General features: G+C 41.4%; 1 protein-coding gene across 1 annotated transcript; it reads right to left on the minus strand.

The window, feature by feature from the left end:
- Window positions 1–679: 679 nt before the first annotated feature.
- On the minus strand, window positions 680–20,531 carry LOC125438759 (solute carrier family 22 member 2-like). The gene is made up of 10 exons (XM_048507281.1): window positions 20,112–20,531; window positions 18,405–18,508; window positions 15,838–15,992; window positions 13,000–13,168; window positions 10,399–10,513; window positions 8,374–8,486; window positions 5,238–5,452; window positions 5,002–5,110; window positions 2,673–2,785; window positions 680–1,682 (listed from the first exon to the last, which is right to left on the minus strand). The coding sequence occupies exons 1-10, from the start codon at window positions 20,523–20,525 to the stop codon at window positions 1,558–1,560; spliced, it is 1,632 nt and encodes a 543-aa protein (XP_048363238.1). The 5' UTR covers window positions 20,526–20,531; the 3' UTR covers window positions 680–1,557.
- Between the last annotated feature and the right edge of the window lie 1,107 nt (window positions 20,532–21,638).

Genomic DNA, 21,638 nt, shown 5'->3' on the forward strand with positions numbered 1-21,638 from the left:
AGCTGTGAAAAAGGCAAACTCTATGCTGGGGATAATTAGGAAAGGAGTTGATAATAAAACTGCAAGGATTGTCATGCCCTTATATAAAGCAGTGGTGTGACCGCACTTGGAGTACTGTGCTCAGTTCTGGTCGCCACATCTCAAAAAGGATATTGAAGAGATAGAAAAAGTGCAGAGAAGGGCAACAAGGATGATTGAGGGACTGGAGCACCTTCCTTATGAGGAGAGGCTGCAGCGTTTGGGACTCTTTAGTTTGGAGAGGAGACGTCTGAGGGGGGATATGATTGAAGTCTATAAAATTATGCATGGGGTAGAAAATGTTGACAGAGAGAAATTTTTCTCTCTTTCTCACAATACTAGAACCAGGGGGCATTCATTGAAAATGCTGGGGGGAAGAATTAGGACTAATAAAAGGAAACACTTCTTCACACAACGTGTGATTGGTGTTTGGAATATGCTGCCACAGGAGGTGGTGATGGCCACTAACCTGGATAGCTTTAAAAAGGGCTTGGACAGATTTATGGCGGAGAAGTCGATCTATGGCTACCAATCTTGATCCTCCTTGATCTCAGATTGCAAATGCCTTAGCAGACCAGGTGCTCAGGAGCATTAGCAGCAGCAGAAGGCCATTGCTTTCACATCCTGCACGTGAGCTCCCAAAGGCACCTGGTGGGCCACTGCAAGTAGCAGAATGCTGGACTAGATGGACTCTGGTCTGATCCAGCAGGCTAGTTCTTATGTTCTTAAACTACATGCTCATTAACAATGGGCAGGAAAGCACTGAGAAGACAGTAAAAAGCATGTACTGTAATAATTAGATTGGATTACATTACGAAATGTACACAGTCACGTATGCAAGGACTGCTCTTACTACCTCAAAATGTATTTTCAGTACCAGGCCTATGATCAGATTGCTCGGAAAGAAGAACACCCCCTCCTGAGCTGTTTCCCCGGAGAATAGGGACAACAGCCTCCTGGGGATCTCCTGGAATTATAGATTTAGACTCCATCCCTAAATCTCCAGGAGATTCTCTAGCTGGATCTGGCAATCTCTACCTCCTGAATCCCCTGTTGGTGACCAGGGAAGATCAGACAACCCTACTGGAGAACTCCATCTTCAAAGAAATGTGCAGGTTAATATGTTGGTAATGGTGATTAGGTTTATGCAAACATTTGGAAGGCGAAGGATGCCATGTTGTATGTTTTGATCCGAAGCATGTTTATGTAAAGGTAATTTCAGGGCTACGAACCTATTAAAAAGTTTTAAGAGTGTATCTGCCACTATTTGAAATGTTCTCATGCATGTAGTGAAGGCAAGCAGCTATGATAGACAGGTAAATCAATTTAAACCATATCTGATTTAAAAATGCATATCTAACAAACCATATAAAACACACACAAGACAAAAATATGCATTTATATATTAGTGTAATGATTCTTGGAATATTGAACGGCCTTTCAGTTTGTTTCTTGTTGGAACATTGATTAGTAAGCAAAGTTGGACTCTTTTCACGCAGCTGTTGAAATAACACTTTTAAAGTAAAACTTAACATATTATTAATTAAGCTGACTAGTGTGATACTTGTGGAAGTTTTCTACATCTTCAATGGTTTCAGGCAAAGTTCTCCCTTTAGTTTCAGGCAGAAGTAATACTGATACACCAGCAATCAAACCAACTAAAGCTGACAAAGAAATGCATAAAATACAAAGTTAGAATCCAAGATACAGTGGATTGCATTTTTTAAAAATCACAGACCTTGATCACAGACAGTAAGCCCATGAATTTGTACTTAAGACAGCATCCCCTTCAACTCAGTGGGACTCAGCATTAAACAAGATGAGACACTGGAGATATCAGACTGGAACAATTAAAAAAATTGTTAAAGGAGCAGGGGCATTTATGTTGGGGCAGTGAAATTCATAATGGAAAATGTAAATTGCCCTCCCAATTTACAATTTGTGCCAAAGTAATTAAATAAAATAAGTAGAGGAAAATATGCAGACACCTTACATCCCTACTGAGCTTAGTCCCCTCCTCAAAATTTGCTTTCCCAATTCACTACCACCAGTTCTTCCCAAGCTAGAGTTAGCAGCCACAAGAAGATAGGAGAAACTTGAATAGAAACTAGAGTAGAAACTTGAAAACTATTTTAGTACAAGTCAGTTTGTTGTGATTTCTTAATCATCCAAAATGATAAAAGTGCGCGTTTTTTTCCTGCCTGTAGATGGGGATTCCAAACTAGAACTGAATATGATTTAGAATCCCAGTTACCAAGAAACACGCACAGCTTGCCATTGTGCCTTATTTGGATAATAAACTATGGTTTGAATCAAAAAGTCTGTTTTTTTACATGAAGGGAAGGAGGGATGAAAAATACAGTATACAAGTTCATTCTTCTCATCCTGATGAAACTAAAGCTTTTTTCATGATATCTAAATGCAGTCTACAATTGTAACACCATAACTTATATAAAGAAAACAAACGCATTGTACCTGCCGCTACTTAACATCTATATTATCAACGTCATATAACATATTCATAATAGTGCAATATCAAGTGCAATACTCTTAAAAGTGCTCTACAACATATATTCCTTCACGACCATAACTTAGACGCGATTCATATGCCCGAGCACTGCATACCAAACTATTAGCAAATACTTAATACTTACTAAATACTACAAGAGGTAGCTCATGCCAGATCTCTGCTAGCCTATAAACAATGAATGGTGATATTATTCCACCCAAATCACATAAGGATGAGCAGACCATCACGCCAAGGTTTCTGAATAAAAAGAAATATAGACATATTATTACAGCTAAGGTTTGCAAAACTGAAATACTGAGGTTGCAAAGTTGATGTACAACATTCCTTATCAACTCTGCTTTTTAAGAAATGGTTTTTTATGTCTGCATTTTAAATATTTTATAGATCAGCTAAGAAACTGAGCTTTTCACAATTATAGTTTACATTTTCTGGGATACAAATTGGAGTCCATATCAAGACATCACTGTTTCTCAATGGCTGTTTTCCCTTCAGCACATAGGAAATATTTGGCAGTTTAGTTTCCTTTGAAGAAGAGCACTTGAGGCAGTGGTGCCTTTATGGTATTTACAAATATACAAGGACAACACCATGCTGTGTATTCTGATTCACAGCTGGCTTTTGTGGCCTCATGAAGCTGTGTTATGCTGAATGAGACCATCTGTCCATCCAGATCAGTTTTGTCTACTCAGACTGGCTACAGCCTTCTGGAGTCTTCATCAGAAGTCTTTCACATCATTTACAGCTTGATTTCCATAAATGAAGATGCAGGGGACTGAACCTGGGACCTTCTAGACACCAAGCAAATGTGCTGCTACAGAGCAGCTTTTCCTCAAGCAACAGATCCAGTCCTATTGCTTGAAAAGTATGTTGCAGAGGAGTTACTAAATTTCAGCAGCTTAGGCTGGTTTGCCAGGACTGCCAGTTAATGGGAAATGCTTATATGACCAAATCACACCTTGGTAACATCCGGATAAAATATGCTCTACATGGGGCAGCTTTTGAAAATGCCCAGAAACTTCAGTTATCGGTACTTCAATCGGTACTGGCCACAGGAATTTCAAATAGAATCCTACCAGAATATTACTTCTCCGCCCCCCCCCCCGCCCTTATTATATTTACTATACTGGCTACCCCCCTGCCCCTGCCCTTTTTATATTTACTATACTGGCTACCTACTTCAAAGGTCCACTAAACCCCTAGATGTCTTATGACGAGAGATACGTGTGACCCTGGCTCTACACATACAAATCTGGCCATGATTCCATATCAGCTCTGTCACTGGCTCAGGCGCGACTGGGAGAGGGGTTGCAGCTGCCGCCGCCATGCCCAGCCTGTCGGCTTCTCCGAGCCCTTCCCTGGGCCCCAGCCAGGCCTGTAGTGGGAGGCCTCTGTCTTGCCGGCTTTCCCTGCTGACCGTCCCAGCTGTCCCCAGTCATTTCGAAGCCGTTGATGCCAGTTTTGTCAGGGGATGGGGCTCGTCACCTGGCCAAGTCTGGGGGTTGGGGCTGCACTCAGCCCCAATCAGTCTCTTTAAAACAAACACACAAGTTGGAAGATGCACCAGTCAACATTCAAGCCATGTGCAGCTGCTGCGGGTGGGTAGTTCAAAGCAGTGGGTTGTGATTAACATGTGCTGTTGAAGAGGTGTGGGAAATGGGGTAGGGAGTCAGAGGAAACAAGATGAAAGACAGCAAAGGGTGGGGTAGGTTGGGCCATGAAAAGTGCAATGGGGCTTGTCCACAGGCAGAAAACAGAGATATTGTGGTGAGGGGAGATGCAGGTGAAAAAGGAGTGGGGCAGGGGCAGCAATCTCGAACTCGACACCCCAAAGCACAAACAAAATGTGTTTGTTGTTCCTTATGGCTTTCCTGTATGTGCAGAGTGTGTTTGCCAAAAGGTGTGGTTCGTGGAAGTAAACATTACTTCCTGGGAAACTTCTCTGCACATGCTCAGAGATAGAACCTCCCCCTCAAAAAACAATAAACTGAGCTCTCGGTTGTCGGATGTGGGGGGAGCAATTTCATTACTTGCCCCGGGCACCATTTTCTGTAGATACGCCCCTGGACAGAGTCTATGGTATGCCATACATTTTAGATGAGGCTCCCCCATGCTCTCCAACTAGGATTGCTAACCAGCATGGTATAGTGGTTAAGGTATCAGACTAGGCTCTTGGAAACCCCAGTTCGAATCCCCACTCTATTATGGAAACTTAGTGGATGACTTTAAGCCAGTAACACACTCGCAGCCTCGTCCTTGGCAAGTATGTGGATGACAGATCTCCAAGAAATACCAGGCGCATGACATGAAGGTAGACAATGGCAAACCACCTCTCTTGCACTGAAAACCCTACAGGGTTGCCAGAAGTCAGCTGTGAATTGACAGCAAACAAGCAAACAAACAAAGCACTGAGCAATTTCAGTAACCACCTTTTCTTTGATGGTAAAAATGCTTACCTAAGAAATGTTGGATACAATTCAGTATTGACAAAGCAAACCATTTCAAAAGCCATAGTGATTCCTAATCTGCCAAGACAAGCCAGAGTAATCTTGAGCCAGAGCAAACCTGGAACACAAACATTAACACAAATTGTTTCCATGCATCTAAAAGCCATTCAGCAAATAAACAATGTTGCATTTCTGTCCTGAGTCAAGGTGAGTGAATTGTGTATTAATGGAAATTATTGACTTGCCATCTGGGGTGAAAGCTGTAGCAAGGCAAGCAAATCCTGCCACAAAATTTGCTGAAGCCCAGGGATAACGCCGACCTACACGTTCAATTGTGAACACGAGTATGAGGGCAGCAGGAAATTCCACAAGAGCAGAGTAGAAAAAATCCAGATAAACATTGCCTGCAGCTATTCCCAGATGCATAATGAGGCCCTGGTATATCACGGAACTGGTGAACCTAGAAAAAAAAAGAGCAATCCTGATTAAATGTGAAAAGATTTGTCAGCCTGAGGAAAGAGAAGTTCTCCTGAAAAATCTGCAACACAGTTTCAGGAAATACTATCAGAACAAAAACATCCCACTTCATTTGTCTTTCAAGACAGACAAAAAAATTCCTGCAACATTTAAGATTCCTGATTTTTTTTTTAATCTACAAGTGTAACTTTCCCATTTTGTTTTTATACAGCGATGTTCCCTCAGTATGATAAATTCATTTCACACAGAGGTCAGGGAAGATTCAAGAAAGCAACCTGAGGCAGTATTCTCACACTGAGGGAGAGGCTATTATTTGACTGTCAGGCAAATCCACCACTGTTACCTTCAGAGGTAGCAGGGCAGGCTACCAACCCCAGGGCACTTGGGACAGAGGCAGGGTGAGGAATTTTATTCAGACCAGCAAAAGGTTCAGTAGCACTGAAAAGTGGGACTGATGTGTCCAAGATATCTCTTTTTTTTTTGGTAGGCTTTAGTATGGGAAAGGAATGTTACAAAAGGCATAATAAAACCATCATAGATACATAGATCACCAAGTTGGCACCTCTTCATCACCTTGCAACAACACTTTAAGCTAAATGTCTGTTGTTATCTACAACTGAATCACGCTCTTCCTCTGGCCATCCTTTCTTGAATAATGTGCCACTATGGAAGTATTGACACATATAGCAGGTCTTTAAAAAGCAGCTGTTTTGGCTTGCTAGCCTCGAATATAATATATCGTTCTTCCGCTTCCTGCAGCATTATCAGTAGTCAAGTATCAGTAGTCAAGTATTACATGGCAGTGACAGGTTAGAAATAAAATGCTAGTCATGACACCCAGTTATAACATAGCAGAATTCTTTGATCCTTTGCTAAAGTCATGTGGGGGTATTGATAGGCCTGAAGTTTTATAGCTGTCCTTGCATTCCTTCAGGGCCATCATGGTCCCCCACCCTGTGTCTGTTCAACATAACTGACAGCTTCTTGGCTCTTTGTTATTTTGGGCGATCACACAGGAAACTGCAGTCTGGAGTGCCAAGGTCTACTTACTTAATACTAAAGTTATTTCAATGTTCCTGAGGTTACACCATTATGAAATGAGTGGTGTAACCCCAAGGCCTCCAAAATCTGTATGGGAATGTAAACACTTGCCTTCCTGCACTCATAGGTTACTACTGAAAATGCTAAAGATTAAAAACAGTACTGCCAGCCATGTTAAATTCCTTTTATCTGCTTGAGAACCAAAGGCCTTTGCATATAGACAGAGTCCTAGTCATCTCACAGGCCTTTGCATTAAATGCAAGCTGTCCCTCCTGCTCTGGCTTGTTTAGCTTCCTTTTTCTATCAACATTTCACCCCTCCTAATTATTCATGGCAGGCTCAGGTAGCCTCCTTAGTATGCTGGGCTGGTTTCCCCATTTTTTCTATGACTGAGCTGTTTTGATGAGGTGTTTTATGCTTGTCTGCTCAGGCTTAGGAACTTCAAACAAGTGGAGCCTCAGCCTTTTTTCTGTCTGGCAAATCCTCATTTTCAAGGCACCAGAGAACTGAGGCAAGTTTGTCCAACAAAAGTAAAATGTATTGAACAAACTAGATGGGATCAGTTGATATTTCAATGTATGGAAATCAGGCAGGAATTGACTGTATACAAACATCAGTTTTGGCAAGGCACAGTCCTTAATTCAAGCTTTATAAGTTTCTTCAGTTGCTTACGTGTTACATTCTTTTCTTTAAGATGGTACAGTTAGATGTTACTGGTTTATAGATTAACAATGACTTTGGGTTCAAAAAGGCTGGTGCTCTTTTCACACAGTACACATACAGCCTTGATAGTATTAGATACCCACTTCACATAAATCTCTCCCTGAGATAATTTTAAGCACAATACTAATACGCCAGACTGGGAATCTACTTGTGTGTATAATTCCCATTCTAACTGGCTTAGGAATTCTTCTTCTACACCCAGAAGATATATTCCCTTCCATTTCATTTATGGTCATTGGTGGAAAGTCTCACTACTATTCCAGCTTCAGCCTTGACCACTAAATAAAATTCCCAGTTTTCTTGTCTGAGTATTTTCTGCTTTAAGCACATGCTCACACTCAGTATATTTCAAGTCAGATCCACTCCCTGACTGAAATCTCCTCAGACTAAATTTTAGCACACACAGTTAAGGGACTTGAAGTTTTAATTCACAGGAATCAGGATCCAAAAACTCATAAAACTTTTCCTCTCAGATACCCTCCCTCTCTGAGTCAGCTGGTTGCTCCACCAATCAAAATGCAGACCCAGTTCCCCAATCAACACTCTTTCCCATTCCTGGGATGTTTTTCCTCACTCTATTCTGATAGCAGCTTGTTCCACTGACTTTTAAACCTCTATTTTACTGTGCATTCTGACACACTTTCTGCCTCTAAATCCACCCCACAAACACTGTGCTACAAGAGTGGGGGTAGGATTTTCAGGACTGGGAAAGCATGAAGAGTTTGTCTTTGATAATGGTTGCCAGAGCAAGAGGGAGACACTGTAGGTTTATACAGTAGGACATGGAAACAAATATTTGGCTTGTATAACTTTCACTGTTCTTCAAGGAGAGCTTGTGAATTAGGGCTTACAAACAAATGTTTACATAAGAAGGCTCTATTTACACTATGAATCAGCTATGAAAAAAAATAATAGGTGGCGGGGGTAGACCCTAAGTGTGTTGGCTACTTATACACTGAGGCCCTAATCTGCATGCAGGGCTTCATGAATGCTGGGGAAGCATACACCCCAGATAAGGAGGTCATATATGAACCATTCCTCAGTGAATAATGAACCATTCCTCAGTGAATAACTAGGTAATATGATGGCAACAGGGGTACTTAAGCAGAACATGAATAAAAAGCGGCAAAGTTCTCTTACCAGTTATACATCAAAATAAATGTGTATTTTCTCATCTGTGGTGTCTTCACAAGATCAATAAGTGAAGGGCTCAGTTTTTCGCCATCTTCATTTCCCTCTTCACAGATAACACTCTATAGAAGAACTGTGCAAAATTAATTAAGGGTGAAGAGCTCAGGTAATTTTAAGTTTATTAAAGAAATGGCAGATTCCAGATAATCCATTGTTAAATATTTTTCTGCATACTAAGAGAGATTTGTACCTAATTTGAGGGTAAACCTGTTTTGGTGCCCTAATGTAAATGCTCAAACATGAACTTTGAGGGAACGAACTAGTGGATTACAAGAAATCACATTGGGGTGGGTTGTCATGTGGAAATTTCACCCTCCCCCTCCAGGATTCCATAATGTAACAGGATCAGGGAATTGAGCAGGCTAGTTAAACAAGGACAGGCTAGTCTGCAGTGAACCCAGCCAATGGGAGTTCATGCCTAGGAGGGAGGGAGAAGCTGCAGGCAGTAGGGATTAGAGAGCATTTAGGGGAGCTAGGAAAATATCATATTTGTTTGGCAAAAAACCCTGTCACTTTTACTTTGGTGTGTCTCTCATATGATTTCGCCCTAACATATTACATGGAGTCAAAAATGACAAGCTAAACAAATATTTGAAGCAAAAGTAAAAGCAACTAAATACTGAAAAAATGATGAGCTCAAGCCAAGTATTTGAGGCCTGGTTGCAAAACAGCAAGCATGAAAGTAACTGGATTTTCAGGAGTTTCTATTGCCATTTCCCCACTTAAAAAAAAAAAAAAAGCTAAGGCAAACTGGTCTAGCTTGAACCGCTGCTTTTCAACGTGAGTTCGTGCACCCCACCGCAGCTTGTGCCTTCCGAAAGCTTCGCTGTCTTCCGCAGCGTCAGAAATGCGGGTCTCTTTTCTGATTGGCTGGAGCCCTGCCGTGGCCTGATTGGACGGTAGCGTCCACGTCACTAGGAGCAGCGGCCCATGCTCTATGAGGGTTTTTCCTAAAGACGCTCTTGCAAACAGGAGTGGGAATGACGCGCGCTAACAGGTTTGAAGAGCTCCAGAATCGGGGTGGCTGCGCTGCCGCTGCCGCTGCTGTCGCCGCTGCCGTGGGGAGTGCCACTGGACTGTGGGTTACTTGCTGTGAGTAGCCCGCATCAAAAGGGGAGTGGGGAAACGGCCTATATCAGCGAAGGGATTGTATATTGCTACTGTCACATATAAAGGCATTAAATATAAACTGTCATTTATTATAGTACCTAAACAGGTAACCCCAATCTTGGGTCAAAAGAATACAGGTGCATGAGCAGTTTGGGAGGGAAAAAACCTAAGTACACAGGTGTTCAAGTAATTAAAAGCCAATCATGCAAAGTGAGTGATAAGCTCATGTTTGATCACTCTATTTCATTATGGTACATTCAACTTGAAAGTTGCAGCATCCCACCTATGAACATGCACATCCTAGCTTAATCTTGGCTTGTTCCCCTGAGATATCCTTACTGCAGCTCAAGCTGGGATGCCAGTTTGTCTGCATAGGAGGTAGGGGAAAGAGTGAAGATAATGAAACAAGAATTGGTAATGCAAATCTGGTTTTGAGTGAATCAGATTTTGGTTTCATGCTAACTACAGATGGTTTTATATTATGTGTAAATTAAGCCACAGTGATTGGCTGGGGTTTGAGAGGAATCATGTTGTAGGGAGGGTAAACAGTTTGGAAATTTACTCATCCAAAATCTCCCCTCCAGGATTTTGTAAACTTGGAATTAAAACAAATCTAAGAAATTCAAATCCAATTTAGGAATCTAAGAAATCCTAAATATTAAATGGCACATACCACTGGCAATATTTTATAGGTAAAGAGCAATGAAACATAATAATTGTAACAAATGTTGATTAGTTCGGCTGTCAAACACCTGATTTATTATTGTTATAATGTGTACCGCTATTATGATGAATACTGATATTACTGCCATTGTCAATCAATACAGTACAAATTCATTCACAAATATAGCATTCTAAATTCACCTCGAATTGGGCAGGTAACATTTTCCCATTTGTTTTAGCAATATTGTCTACAATCTCCATAGCTTTACCATTCTGTCCTCGGGAGATAAGCCATCTGGGAGATTCTGGGAGACACCTATAAATAAAAGCGGTTTAAGTCAGATGTATAATCAAGTGTCATATTCCACAAAAGAAGTCATCTAGAAGGCTTTGACCATAACCTCTCTAGCCATACTGAAACAAAGCCTAAGAATACACCTATTTTTTCCCTGTTTATCCCCCATCTTCACCCTCTTCCCATTCCTTTGTTGGCTTTCTTAGATAAAACTAGTGGGCCCGACCACGCTTCGCTGTGGCTGAGGGCAGTGAGGTCTGAAAGGAAAGGAGAAGGAAGGGGAGAGGCGTAACAGCTGTGTCAGACCATTTGGGTGGGAACGCTCTTCCTTCCTCTCCCTATGAGTTTTGGAGCCATCAGTGTGTACCTCCTTGTTCCCCAACGGGGGCTGGCTTGGTTGTTCCTAACGCCCCTTCGTGCATGCGGGTTGCCACCGGCAGTCCATGCAGGGAAGCTATGAGGAAAGCGAGAGACAGCGGACCTCCCCATTTAACTTAACTGCTCTTCCCCTCTGGGAGGATGCAGCCACTCGCTCCCTTCCTTTTCTAGGCGGACCTTGGAAACCAGTCTGTGGCTTCGCTGCGGCTCACTGTGGGGAGGTAGGCAGGGAAGAGAGGAGGAAGGGGAGAGGCGTACCGGCTTTTCCAAACGGCTTGGCTTGGAATGCTCCTCCTTCCTGTCCCGGTGTGTTTCTGGGGTATACCAGCGCCAGGCGGCCAAGCCACACCCCCGGCATGGCGGCCCCTCATTAGTCCGCTGAGGGTTTGGGAAACATGCCTTTTACCGGGCTCCGGTGTGACCTGTGAGCCCGGTGAAGATCCGAAAACATGCCCGCAATAGGAAGCCATGCTGTGTGCAAATTTGGGGGTGATCTGTCCAGCCATTTCCACGTTAGGGCATGAGTAACAAACTCACGCTTAGCTTTTTATATATATAGATGTTAAACTGCAAACTCCTTGAGGTAGGGAGCTATTTTCTCGTACTCTGTAAAGTCCCCTGCATAACATGCTTCATAACTAAATAATACTTCATTCCAACATGGCAAAATGAATAAATGAATGAATGAAAACCCTTATGGCACATTTAAGGGCCAAACTAGACAAGATACTGGAGATCCATAACTGAATCTTTGTCTATTCTGTTTATATTTCTGTTAACAGCAGCCAGAGAGAAGTGGGGCTAAGTTGTATTAGGATGGTATTTCCCTTTGCCATTTTCCTAATTTATCCCTTCCTTGCTTCCCCATAACTACTATTTGTCTTGTTAGATACCCATTTGTTTTTCCTGTGAGGCAAATTACAGTAAAATGGGGATTATTTTTACTGAGAAAACAGCAGTAGAGGGAAATCTACACACACACACACACACACACACACACAGAGTTGCTATCCATGAGGAATGGCTGGGATTTAATGCCACAGAGTCCATTTTTCAAAGCAGCCATTTGATCCAGGTAAACTGATCTCTGTTGCTTGGAGATTAGTTGTAATCCCAGGGGATCCCCAGCTACTATCTGGAGGTGGGCAACCCTATTTGTTCCTCTGTATGCATTAGTTCATTCCATTCATTAAAGCTCAAATTTAGATATGTCAGTAAATGTTGCTGGTCACAATACTGCATGCCAACAAAACACTGATTGGACTATTTTGAAGTAGTGCTTTAATCACTAGTCAAGCTGAAGTGCACACTGCTTTGTGGTATGGGCTAGTATACATGGAATTGGAAAAGTGGCTCAGATGTGATAAGTGCAAATCTGAATAACCCTAGATCACTCTACTGTCATCTCAACAGTGGTGTAGTGCCAATGGGGTGGGGGCACGATGCCCCAGATGTGTGTCATGATGGGGGCATGGCAGGGCTTTCCGGGGTGTTACGGGGGCATTCTGGGGCAGGACGAGAGTGGGTGGCGCTGTGGCAGGGGTGCAGGGCGTGCGTGTGCACTGGGCACAGTTCCCCTTCACTCCGCCCTTGCATCTCAAACTAATAAAATGCCAGTCATTGTTACTCCTGGTGGGTGGGGGTGGAGTAAATGTATAGTTTGTTTCCATTGAGACAACATATAAAGCAAGGGGAGGGAAGGCAGCATGGTATAGTCCAATCTTGGCAGATCTCAGAAATTAGGCATGGTTGGAAGGGAGACTTCCAAGGAAGACTTCACAGAGGAAAGCGATGGCAAATCACCTCTGCTTCTCACTTGCCTTGAAAGCCCATTGCTGGGGTTGACATAGGTTGGCTGCAACTCGATGACACTTCATACACACATATAGCAATGAGATCGGGGGGGGGGGGTCGCTGCAGTACAATGACAGGGAAAAAGAAAGAAAAACCTTCTTTGAATTATTGTCCCCTCAAAATAAAGGATTTTGCTCTCTGTACTACTGACTCCAGTTTCTAAGAATCAAACCTCTTCATATTTACATAGAGTCATAGCACCCTCCTAGGTTCTATTTCTTGGACATTATATAGAAGCACACAATGAGAAGTAAACAGAGCTGAAACCTCATTACCAGTAGTAGAGCAAAAGCAGGAAGGATGGCAAGGTAACAGCAAGCTGAAGCCATCTCCAGTGGGGAATTGCATAAGCAACCACATCAAGGATGAGAAGACCAACAGTAAATGCCGCTTGATAGAAAATAGCCACCGTCCTCCTGTACCCTGGGCCAACAATTTCTGTGACTGAAAAATAAATTATCTGATCTTTGTAATAATATTTTCATCTAAAGTAAGGTTCAAATAGTACTTAACTGAAATTTACCCATTTGGGACTAAGCCTGGCTAGCTTAAAATTAAAGTGCTCCCTTGTCACTATGCACATGGGTTAGTACCCCACAGCAACAATAGTCTGGAATGTGAAACTGGTAATCCAGTTTAAATGAGATGGTGCCCATGAGGAAAAGTTCCTTACCTGTTAAACTGAAATTAGGCTTTATTACTGATGCATGTGTAACAACTAGGGAGTGTTACCTCTGTCCACCTGTGCCCTGAGCAGATTTTCCCTCCAAAATTCCAACTGTCAGTTTATGCTATGACTGAGCAGCCCCCTTTGATCTACTCTGATAATAAAGCAGTAACAAGAAAATGATGATTTTACTTTATATTTCACTTTGTGCTTCAGACCCCGCCTGGAGGTTAAACCAGTGCCTCACTGCACCAAACATGTAAAAGTATAACACCTGTAAATCTTAATCTCTTACAATCTCTCAAATAACTTTTTCTATTTTTCTAGATAATAACCCAGAAAACTCAGCTAAGAAAACTGTATAAATGTTTTCCAAAAAAACCGACAGAACAATATATTCTTTGTTTTTGTCTTATTAACAAAACGCCTGCAGTAGAAGCCACTTACAAACCCTGGGCTTCTACTGTAACAGCATCAACTACATTCATATATTTTCATGTATGTTCAATGTAATGTAGGGCACTATAACCTCTGGATAGGCTGTTATTTCGGATCTCCTTTTTCAAGCCCAGTTTCTGAAAATAATTAGAACATATTTAAAAAACAGACCCCTTTTTTCACTACAATACTATGTAAACTCTCAAAACACTTTATTTAACTATTCCAAAGTGCATACATATGCTACACCCCCAAAAGTTTCCCCAGAAGTCAACTGCATGATTTATACGAAATAATAATAAATAAAATTAACTGCATGTATAGGGAAAGTATTAATGACATACATTACACTGAAAATTACTATTTTTGGATATCTATGGAGGTGTATTATATCTAGGCACTTTGGAATAGTTAAATAGAGTGATTTGAGAGTTCAGTTTATATAGTATTGTAGTGAAAGTGGCCTGCTTTTGAAATATGTTCTAATTATTTTCAGAAATTGGGCTTGAGGAAGGAGATCGGAAATAACAACCTATCCAGAGGAAATATCACCCTACATTATATTGAGCATACATTGATAATATATGTATGTAGTTGATGCTGTTACAGTAGAAGCCCAGGGTTTGTAAAAGACCTCTACTGCAGATGTTTTCTTGAGACAAAAACAGAGAATATCTTGTTCTATTTGTTTTTTGAAAAACATTTATACAGTCTTCTTAGCTGTGTTTTCTGGGTTATTACCTAAAAAAATAGCAAAAGTTATTCAAGAGATTGTAAAAGATTAAGATTTACAGGTGTTGTACCTTTACACGTTTAGGTGCACCTACCTGGCTGAATCCTCACCTGGAGGTTGACAACACTATGTGCAGTTGAGAGCACCATTCTGCTTTTCAGATGTGAATTCCATTTCAATCTCTGTACCATTTTCACAAGAAAGAGAGACGCAAAAATGATTACAATGCAACCTATAAGCGAGCTCTTTTGAGCACTGTATTTCACTTGTTTGTATTACAGACAAATCTCAGGACAAATGGGACCCAAAGATAATGATATGTTTTATTGGCATTTCTTGCATATTAATTGAAATGAAAACAATCTTTTGACTGAAGCAAAAAGGTGCTGTGCGTTGTGAGCCCAGCCATTTTACTAGGCTTGCTGGCTACTGCCCACTAATGTCAAGCAAATTCCTGGTACTTGTCTTCTGATGCTTATCTGGTTGATGTGCAGAAGCAGGCCAGCAAAATGGTGGAGGGGTGGCAATCTTCATTGCCACATGATGATGTCACTTCCAGCATGACCCAGAAATGCCAGCAAAGAAAGGAGGCAGAATTTTTCTCTCTGCTACACTAGTTTTCCATTTCCATTGATTTTATTACGCAAAAAACACTCAGAAACTGGAACCTCCCACTTTGATCTGGTACAGGCCATTCATCCATCTCAGCAATGTACAACCTTATTTCTTTTACAAGTATGAACCAGGAAACCTACTGCTCACTATCAAACAGAAGGTTTATGTGTGTGTGACTTTTGAGGGAAATTTAAAGATGGACACAACATGTTCCTTGAAGGATATTCATACAAGCCCACTCACTGACAGACTAACTCCTAAAGTTGTGATTCTATGCATTCTTATAGAATACAAGTTCAATTATCAGCAATAAAATTTACTTTAAAGTTTAGGACTGGAGCATTAAAGTTCCCTGAATCATTGTGCATTCTCCAACTTTAATTAGGTACAGATAACAGAGAGTTAAAGATGGTATGATTAAAGCATCATTACTCAATTTACTCACATTATTATTTCTCTTGGCTCTTTAAATATCTGTAAAACCTGTTTTACAGAGACAATAGATAACCAATAAAATAAATGGACATACATACTATATAGGCAATGATGATTCTCTTATGACACTTGCCATTCTCTTAAACAAATATTTGTCTCTGTTCAGCACTCATTTCTTTAATCCAATAAACAGGGTGTTGGCAAAAGGGAAAGTATCAGACTTACTTAGGATATAGCCTGCTGTCCAGGCGCCTTTGCTGACTAGTCCTTGCATGAATCGAAAAATCACAGACCATAAGTAGTTTGGCGCCAAGGCTACAAGAACTCCTGAAATGGAGGTTATCAAAGTGGTAATCAAGAGACTTGTTTTACGTCCAAACCTATGTTGAGGGGAACAACAGGAACAAGGAAAGGAGGAATCAGACAATAAGGATAAATATGTGAGGAGAGATATGAAATTATTCAGTTGGGTGGAACAGCCCAAGGAGGGAACTATGCACCTAGTCAAATTTACGATGATATCAGTTACCAGTGTAATCTCTATTACTATTATCAGAGTACACTAGCTACTACAGCTGACTGGAATATTCTATTTATATCTGGGAGGAGCTGCTGGAAGTAGGTGATTTTATCTATGTATTATGTGCAGAGACATGCTCAAGCAACAGAGATAACATCTAATAGAGATATGGGAAACATCAAAAATTCTTGATGAGCCATAATTGGATACACTTTATAATCCTTATTCTCTACGGCGAAAAGACAAATATGGCAATAAAATATTAAAGAAACCTGTAAACAGCAAAGTGAAATGATACATGTCTAGACTCAGCCAGTCACTAATTCTTGACTGAATAGCAAGAAAGATTGGGAAGACTTTTACTTAACAAGTGAAGGCAGATATGCTGATAAACCACTGCCAGAAACTGTGCAACACCTCTACCGATAGACTGATTAGGAAGTAAGGAAATGATATACAGCAATTCAGGACATGGAATCAGTAGGGGATACAAAAAGAAATACACACAAGAGATAAAGCAAATTCACATTTCTGGATCCTGTAATGGAGTTTTGGCCTTTCTACAATAGAAGCTACCCATGGGTCAATACAAGCCCAATTCACCATGCTGATATCAGAATGACATATACCTATTCTATATTGTTGATGGTTATTGATGAGATTGGAAGTGTATGGTATCATTTAGATACTGTAGAAAGTGGGAACAGATTATTGTGGGGTTGCTATTTTTAGTAGCAACTCCTGATCCTTGTAAAAATCTAGCTATGACCTAATTAATCATTTTATCTTTTTAACAGTGCTTACTGCACTAGACATTATCTAGAACAGTTATTAAAATTTTGCTTGCCTTTCATGACTATGGCCTTCTCTGCATAAGTAATTTAAAATGTTTCTAGAACTTTAATAAATCGTTTCCGCTGAAGTTTTCCACACTTCGGTTTTCCCCATTTGTCCTGAAAATGTTTCATTTTCTTTTTAATATGTTATATTTAAAAACCCAATCCTTTGGCAGAAACATTTTCTTTTTCAAGTGAATAAGAATCAAGGGGTTGTGGGGAGGGGGAGGGGAGCGGGTTGTTGCAACTCAAATGGTGGTAAATATTAACAGGTAACATGGATTTAAATAGGTTCAGCTTCCAAACTATATGTGCTAAAACAGCCAAAATCCTTTTCATAAGAGGTTTTAATACTAACTTACACTCTGGATCAAACCACTACTATTAAACACAGCACCCTACTGTAAATTAGTAACTCTCTCACTCAGTTCCAGGACAGTATAAGCTAGCTTTAGGGGGGAAAATCTGATCTCTGCACTGTCAGTCCTTAACCCGCTGCCCTGTGACGCTATCCAATTTACCAGACTCCTCTCCCCACTTGACCACTTCCAATTGCCAAATTTTAAATGACTCTGCCTACCAGTACTCAGCATTCTGTTCTCTATTCCCCTCATTGCTCCCCCATCCATTAATGTTACAGTGCAGAGTAGTTTAGGAGTCTTGCTGGGCCCTGCTGTTTTTTAAGGAGCAGGTGAGTTGAGAAGCAAAGTGCATTTTATCAACTGCATAAGGCATAGAAGCCTGCCTTTCATCTGCAGACAAAAGGCCTGGTCATACTAATCCATGCTACAGTAACCCTTGACTTAATTATTGTTAAAAGTTATTTACGAGGCTGCCCTTGGAAATGACTCAGAAATTTTACCTGGGGCAGAAAGTGATAGTCTGTTTATTAGCTAGAGCTGGCTTTAAGAAAAATATTCGGCCGATTCTGTATGCTGCCACTTGCTACTCATTTGTTTCCAGATCCAGTTCAAGATGTCAGTGCTTACTTTTGAAACACTCATCACCCACCTACTTGAAGGAACTTCTCTCCCACTATGTACTTGGCTCTGTCCAACAGGGCCTTTTGCCTGTCCCATCTCTAGCCTGGGAGAGTTTTTCTGCTGCTGCCCCCCTGTTCTGGAACGACCTCCCAGAGGTGACTTATCTTGCTAGCTTTTTTATTCATGTACTTCATGTATACCCAGCCTTGAGAACATGTGTTCTGTATACTCCACCCAGAGTAAAAAAGGTATCTGTATTTGTAAAATCTAATGGAAAAAAATGTTTGGGATACCTACACAACACAAAGATAATTACCAAGCATTCATTGAAACCTAATCATAAATTTGGACTTATCCTTAACAGACCTGTTGATTTTCTACAATACACTGAATTTCTGCCTCATTGATCCGAAACATTAGTCAGTTGAAATTCACCCTTCAGTCAATACCTACCTGTCTGCTATATAGCCAACATTTACTGACCCAAGGAAAAACCCAGCATTGACACATGCCTGGAACACATCTAGCTTCCAGGAGTCTTCACACACCAAGTTAAACTGTAGGGAGACAATTAAGATGAAAATAACTAATAACCTCACTGTTATCCAGAGCTCAGCTACAATATTCTGCAGTTCACTGACATAAGCACATCCACTCTACAAATAGGTTTAACAATCCTCTCCAAGGAGCAGGTTTGTGAGGCCAGGCAACCAGCAGGAGACTGGAGGGACAAAGGGGAGTGACTTTGATGAAGGCCAACGGGGCCAACTCAGGAGTCTGGGATTTATGAAAAGGCCAAGTCCTAGAACAGCAGTCTAGAACATGGCTATTTTGCCCTTTCTCTCAGGAGCTCAGACAAATATACATGATTCTTTATTCACCTCAATTTTATCCTCCAAAAGTGGATTTGAACTCAGGTCTCTTTAGCATAACATTCTAACTGCTATTTCACACTGGCTCACAAGCTTATATTGTGTCCCCACTGCTGTTAGCCAGTCTATAGTGGATTCCGCACAGCATGTTTATAACGAGTTGCAATTGTTATAAATGAATTCGTTTTATCAAAAGGGAAAACAAGTTCATTTATAACTATTGCAATTTGTTACAAATATGCTGTGTGGAATGAGCCTAGGATAATATGTTTCCCAATAACATGACAACTAGCTGATGTGCCACAGCAGCTCCTTGGTTCAACTTTCTGTACATCCTCCCACCTTGCCCTTCCCAGCTGGTAAAGCAGTTTCTATTCTGCAGGCTTTTGTCTACTGAACAATGATATGGCTCTGGTCAGTCACCTTCTGATTGAGCATTTGCCTCAGGTTCTGTCTTGATGATCCAGCACCAGGGGCATCACATGTTCCCCAGGCACACACCATTTTGTCATGTGGGGATGTGCTGGGCCCAGCCTCTTCTGCCGTGTGGTGACCCGGCCGGCAGCCAGCAGCTTCCCATGTGCCAGGGTGCTATGTGCCAGCCAAACTGTTCGCCTGGGCACCCACCGCTGAACCCCCCCCCCCCCAGTCTTCCTGCAGGCTGGCTCCTGCCCTCCCCAGAGACCTGTTCAAGCCCCACCCCCAAGCCTCGCTCTCCCGGCCTCCCTACTGGCTTCCCATGCTCCATAAGTGTGGCATGGGGGGCGTGGAGCTGGGGGGGCATGGGGAACTGGTTATGCCCCTGGTCGCCATTTAGGCCCAGTACGCCACTGTCCAGCACTGAGTGACTTTTAATCCTACTCACAACAACACCTGTCTTGAGTTCACAGACACATTTTTGCAAGAGTGAATCTCATCTAATTTTTCTCTGCAATTTGGTCACTAAAATAAAATAGGCAACAAATAAAATGAAGGGGAAGGATTTTTGGACATGAAGAGCCGGCAAATAAGTGCAACATTTTCAGAATGTAAAGCACAGGGTTGCTATTGACATCTGTTCTCTTACAAAAGAAGCATCACATCTGAGATAACAGTTCGATGGTCACATTAATATGAAAGTATTTGAATGTAAAAGAAAAATGAATGCCCACACTTCTTGCTCAGTATTGCTGTTTCTCTCTGAAACCTTCCGATACAGAAAACCCTGTTTTTGTTTTCTCTTTTTTTGCTTTCAGTTATTCAACTAAGATGAAGATAAAGTATGAGAAAGGCATTTGTACACCCTTACCTCACTCACGATGGATGATATTGAAGGGTCATAAAGCCAGCCATCCTGGCAAGTGGTAAGAGATAGATTGTTCTTGTCCCAATGGCTAGCAAGACCTCCCAATGGATCTGTACAGCTCAGGTCAGTTGCATTCCAGTTCACATTGTACCTCAGGCACTGACTAGTTAAAGCTTCTCCAATCTTTCCCTTTGGAACTGTGTAATTCAATTCCTCTTCAAGACTCCAGCTGCATCTGCTCCTTAACTCCTTAACTCCAGGATTAAGGCAACGGTGCTCGGGTATAAAACCTAGAAAAACAACTCCCACATAGATTGGGGCAAAGGCAGCAGACAGGAAGCAAATGAGAAAAAATGTTCTTTTCTGGAATCGGTCAAACTCCCCAATATGCTCTAAAATATCATCTAAGTTTGGCATTTTAGGACAGGGATGTTGTTCACAATGCTTCCCTCAATTGTGCTGGGGAGAACTGCTTAAATTTTAAAAAAATGACCTAAAGTCAGTTACCTTATAAATTATTAAGCTGCCTTTTCAACTTTTATATAAGGTACAGTAGAAATCACTCTGAAAGTCTTGCAGTTCTTTTCCACAATAAAAACAAAAATTCTTACCAGCAAAAAAACCAACTTATATTAGTAAACCTACATAAAATTTTGAAGAGGTCATATTTGTCTGTCTTAATCATTATGCTGTTTCAGGTCCAATATCTTAATTCTCTGTTCTACATTTAAGAAACTAGTAGTAGTGAAGCAAACAAAAAGAGGTTACTAGCGTAAAGGAAAACCATTGGTTCGTGATAAAACAGTTGGAGGGGAACAAAAAACGGCACCATGGTACATTTGTCCAGCCTTAGACATTGGAACTGCTTATATATAAACAGATTATGGGCTTCCTGCTGAACATTCTATTATTTCTTCGAATGCTGACCCTGTTTTACTCTGTAATTCGCAGTACACTGGCAAAATGCTTTTTGTTATGATGGGCAGTGCTTGTAGACAGAGAGCAGCAGGAATGCCGGAGTGTGCATTGCAACTCCATACTGTTACACAGCATACGGAAATCCATGCCAAGTAGGATTGCCAACACTGAGTTGGGAAATTCCTGGAAATGTGTGGGCAATTAGTCTGAGGATGAGAGGGAGCTGAACGGGGATGTGTTGCTATAGACTTTGCCCTCCAAAGTGGCCATTTCATCCAGGGGAACTGACCTTTAGTATGGAGATGAGTTGTAAGTCCAGGAGAGCCCTGGACCCCACCTATACATTGGCAAATCTTCCCTCAAGTGTGGCTGAGGCCAGTTCTGTTTTCCTTCTAATTTGGCCCCTCCATATAAATTTGCTTTACCCCAGAGGAGAGCATGACAGTCAGTTCCTGAGGGACCCCAGTATCAGGAACCCATTCCATTATTCCCTCTTCCACATAGTAGCAGTTCATTTGTTTTGCCTCAAAGAATTCAAGACCAGTCTATGCAAGCAGCCAAAACAAGTAGGTAAGCTTTGCCTAAAATCTACCACTTTGGGCTGCAGGTGAG

The sequence above is a fragment of the Sphaerodactylus townsendi genome, linkage group LG01 (assembly GCF_021028975.2).
Source record: "Sphaerodactylus townsendi isolate TG3544 linkage group LG01, MPM_Stown_v2.3, whole genome shotgun sequence".
Classification (NCBI taxonomy): domain Eukaryota; kingdom Metazoa; phylum Chordata; class Lepidosauria; order Squamata; family Sphaerodactylidae; genus Sphaerodactylus; species Sphaerodactylus townsendi.

What these genes read in the sequence shown, in the direction of transcription:
- LOC125438759 (XM_048507281.1), bottom strand. Translation starts at nt 20,525, where the DNA reads ATGCCAAACTTAGATGATATTTTAGAGCATATTGGGGAGTTTGACCGA. An exon ending in TTTATTTTGATGTATAACTG is followed by an intron (nt 5,453 to 8,373) that starts GTAAGAGAACTT and finishes TTTTTTTTCTAG; the next exon opens with GTTCACCAGTTCCGTGATAT. An exon ending in TTGTATCCAACATTTCTTAG is followed by an intron (nt 2,786 to 5,001) that starts GTAAGCATTTTT and finishes CTTTTTATTCAG; the next exon opens with AAACCTTGGCGTGATGGTCT.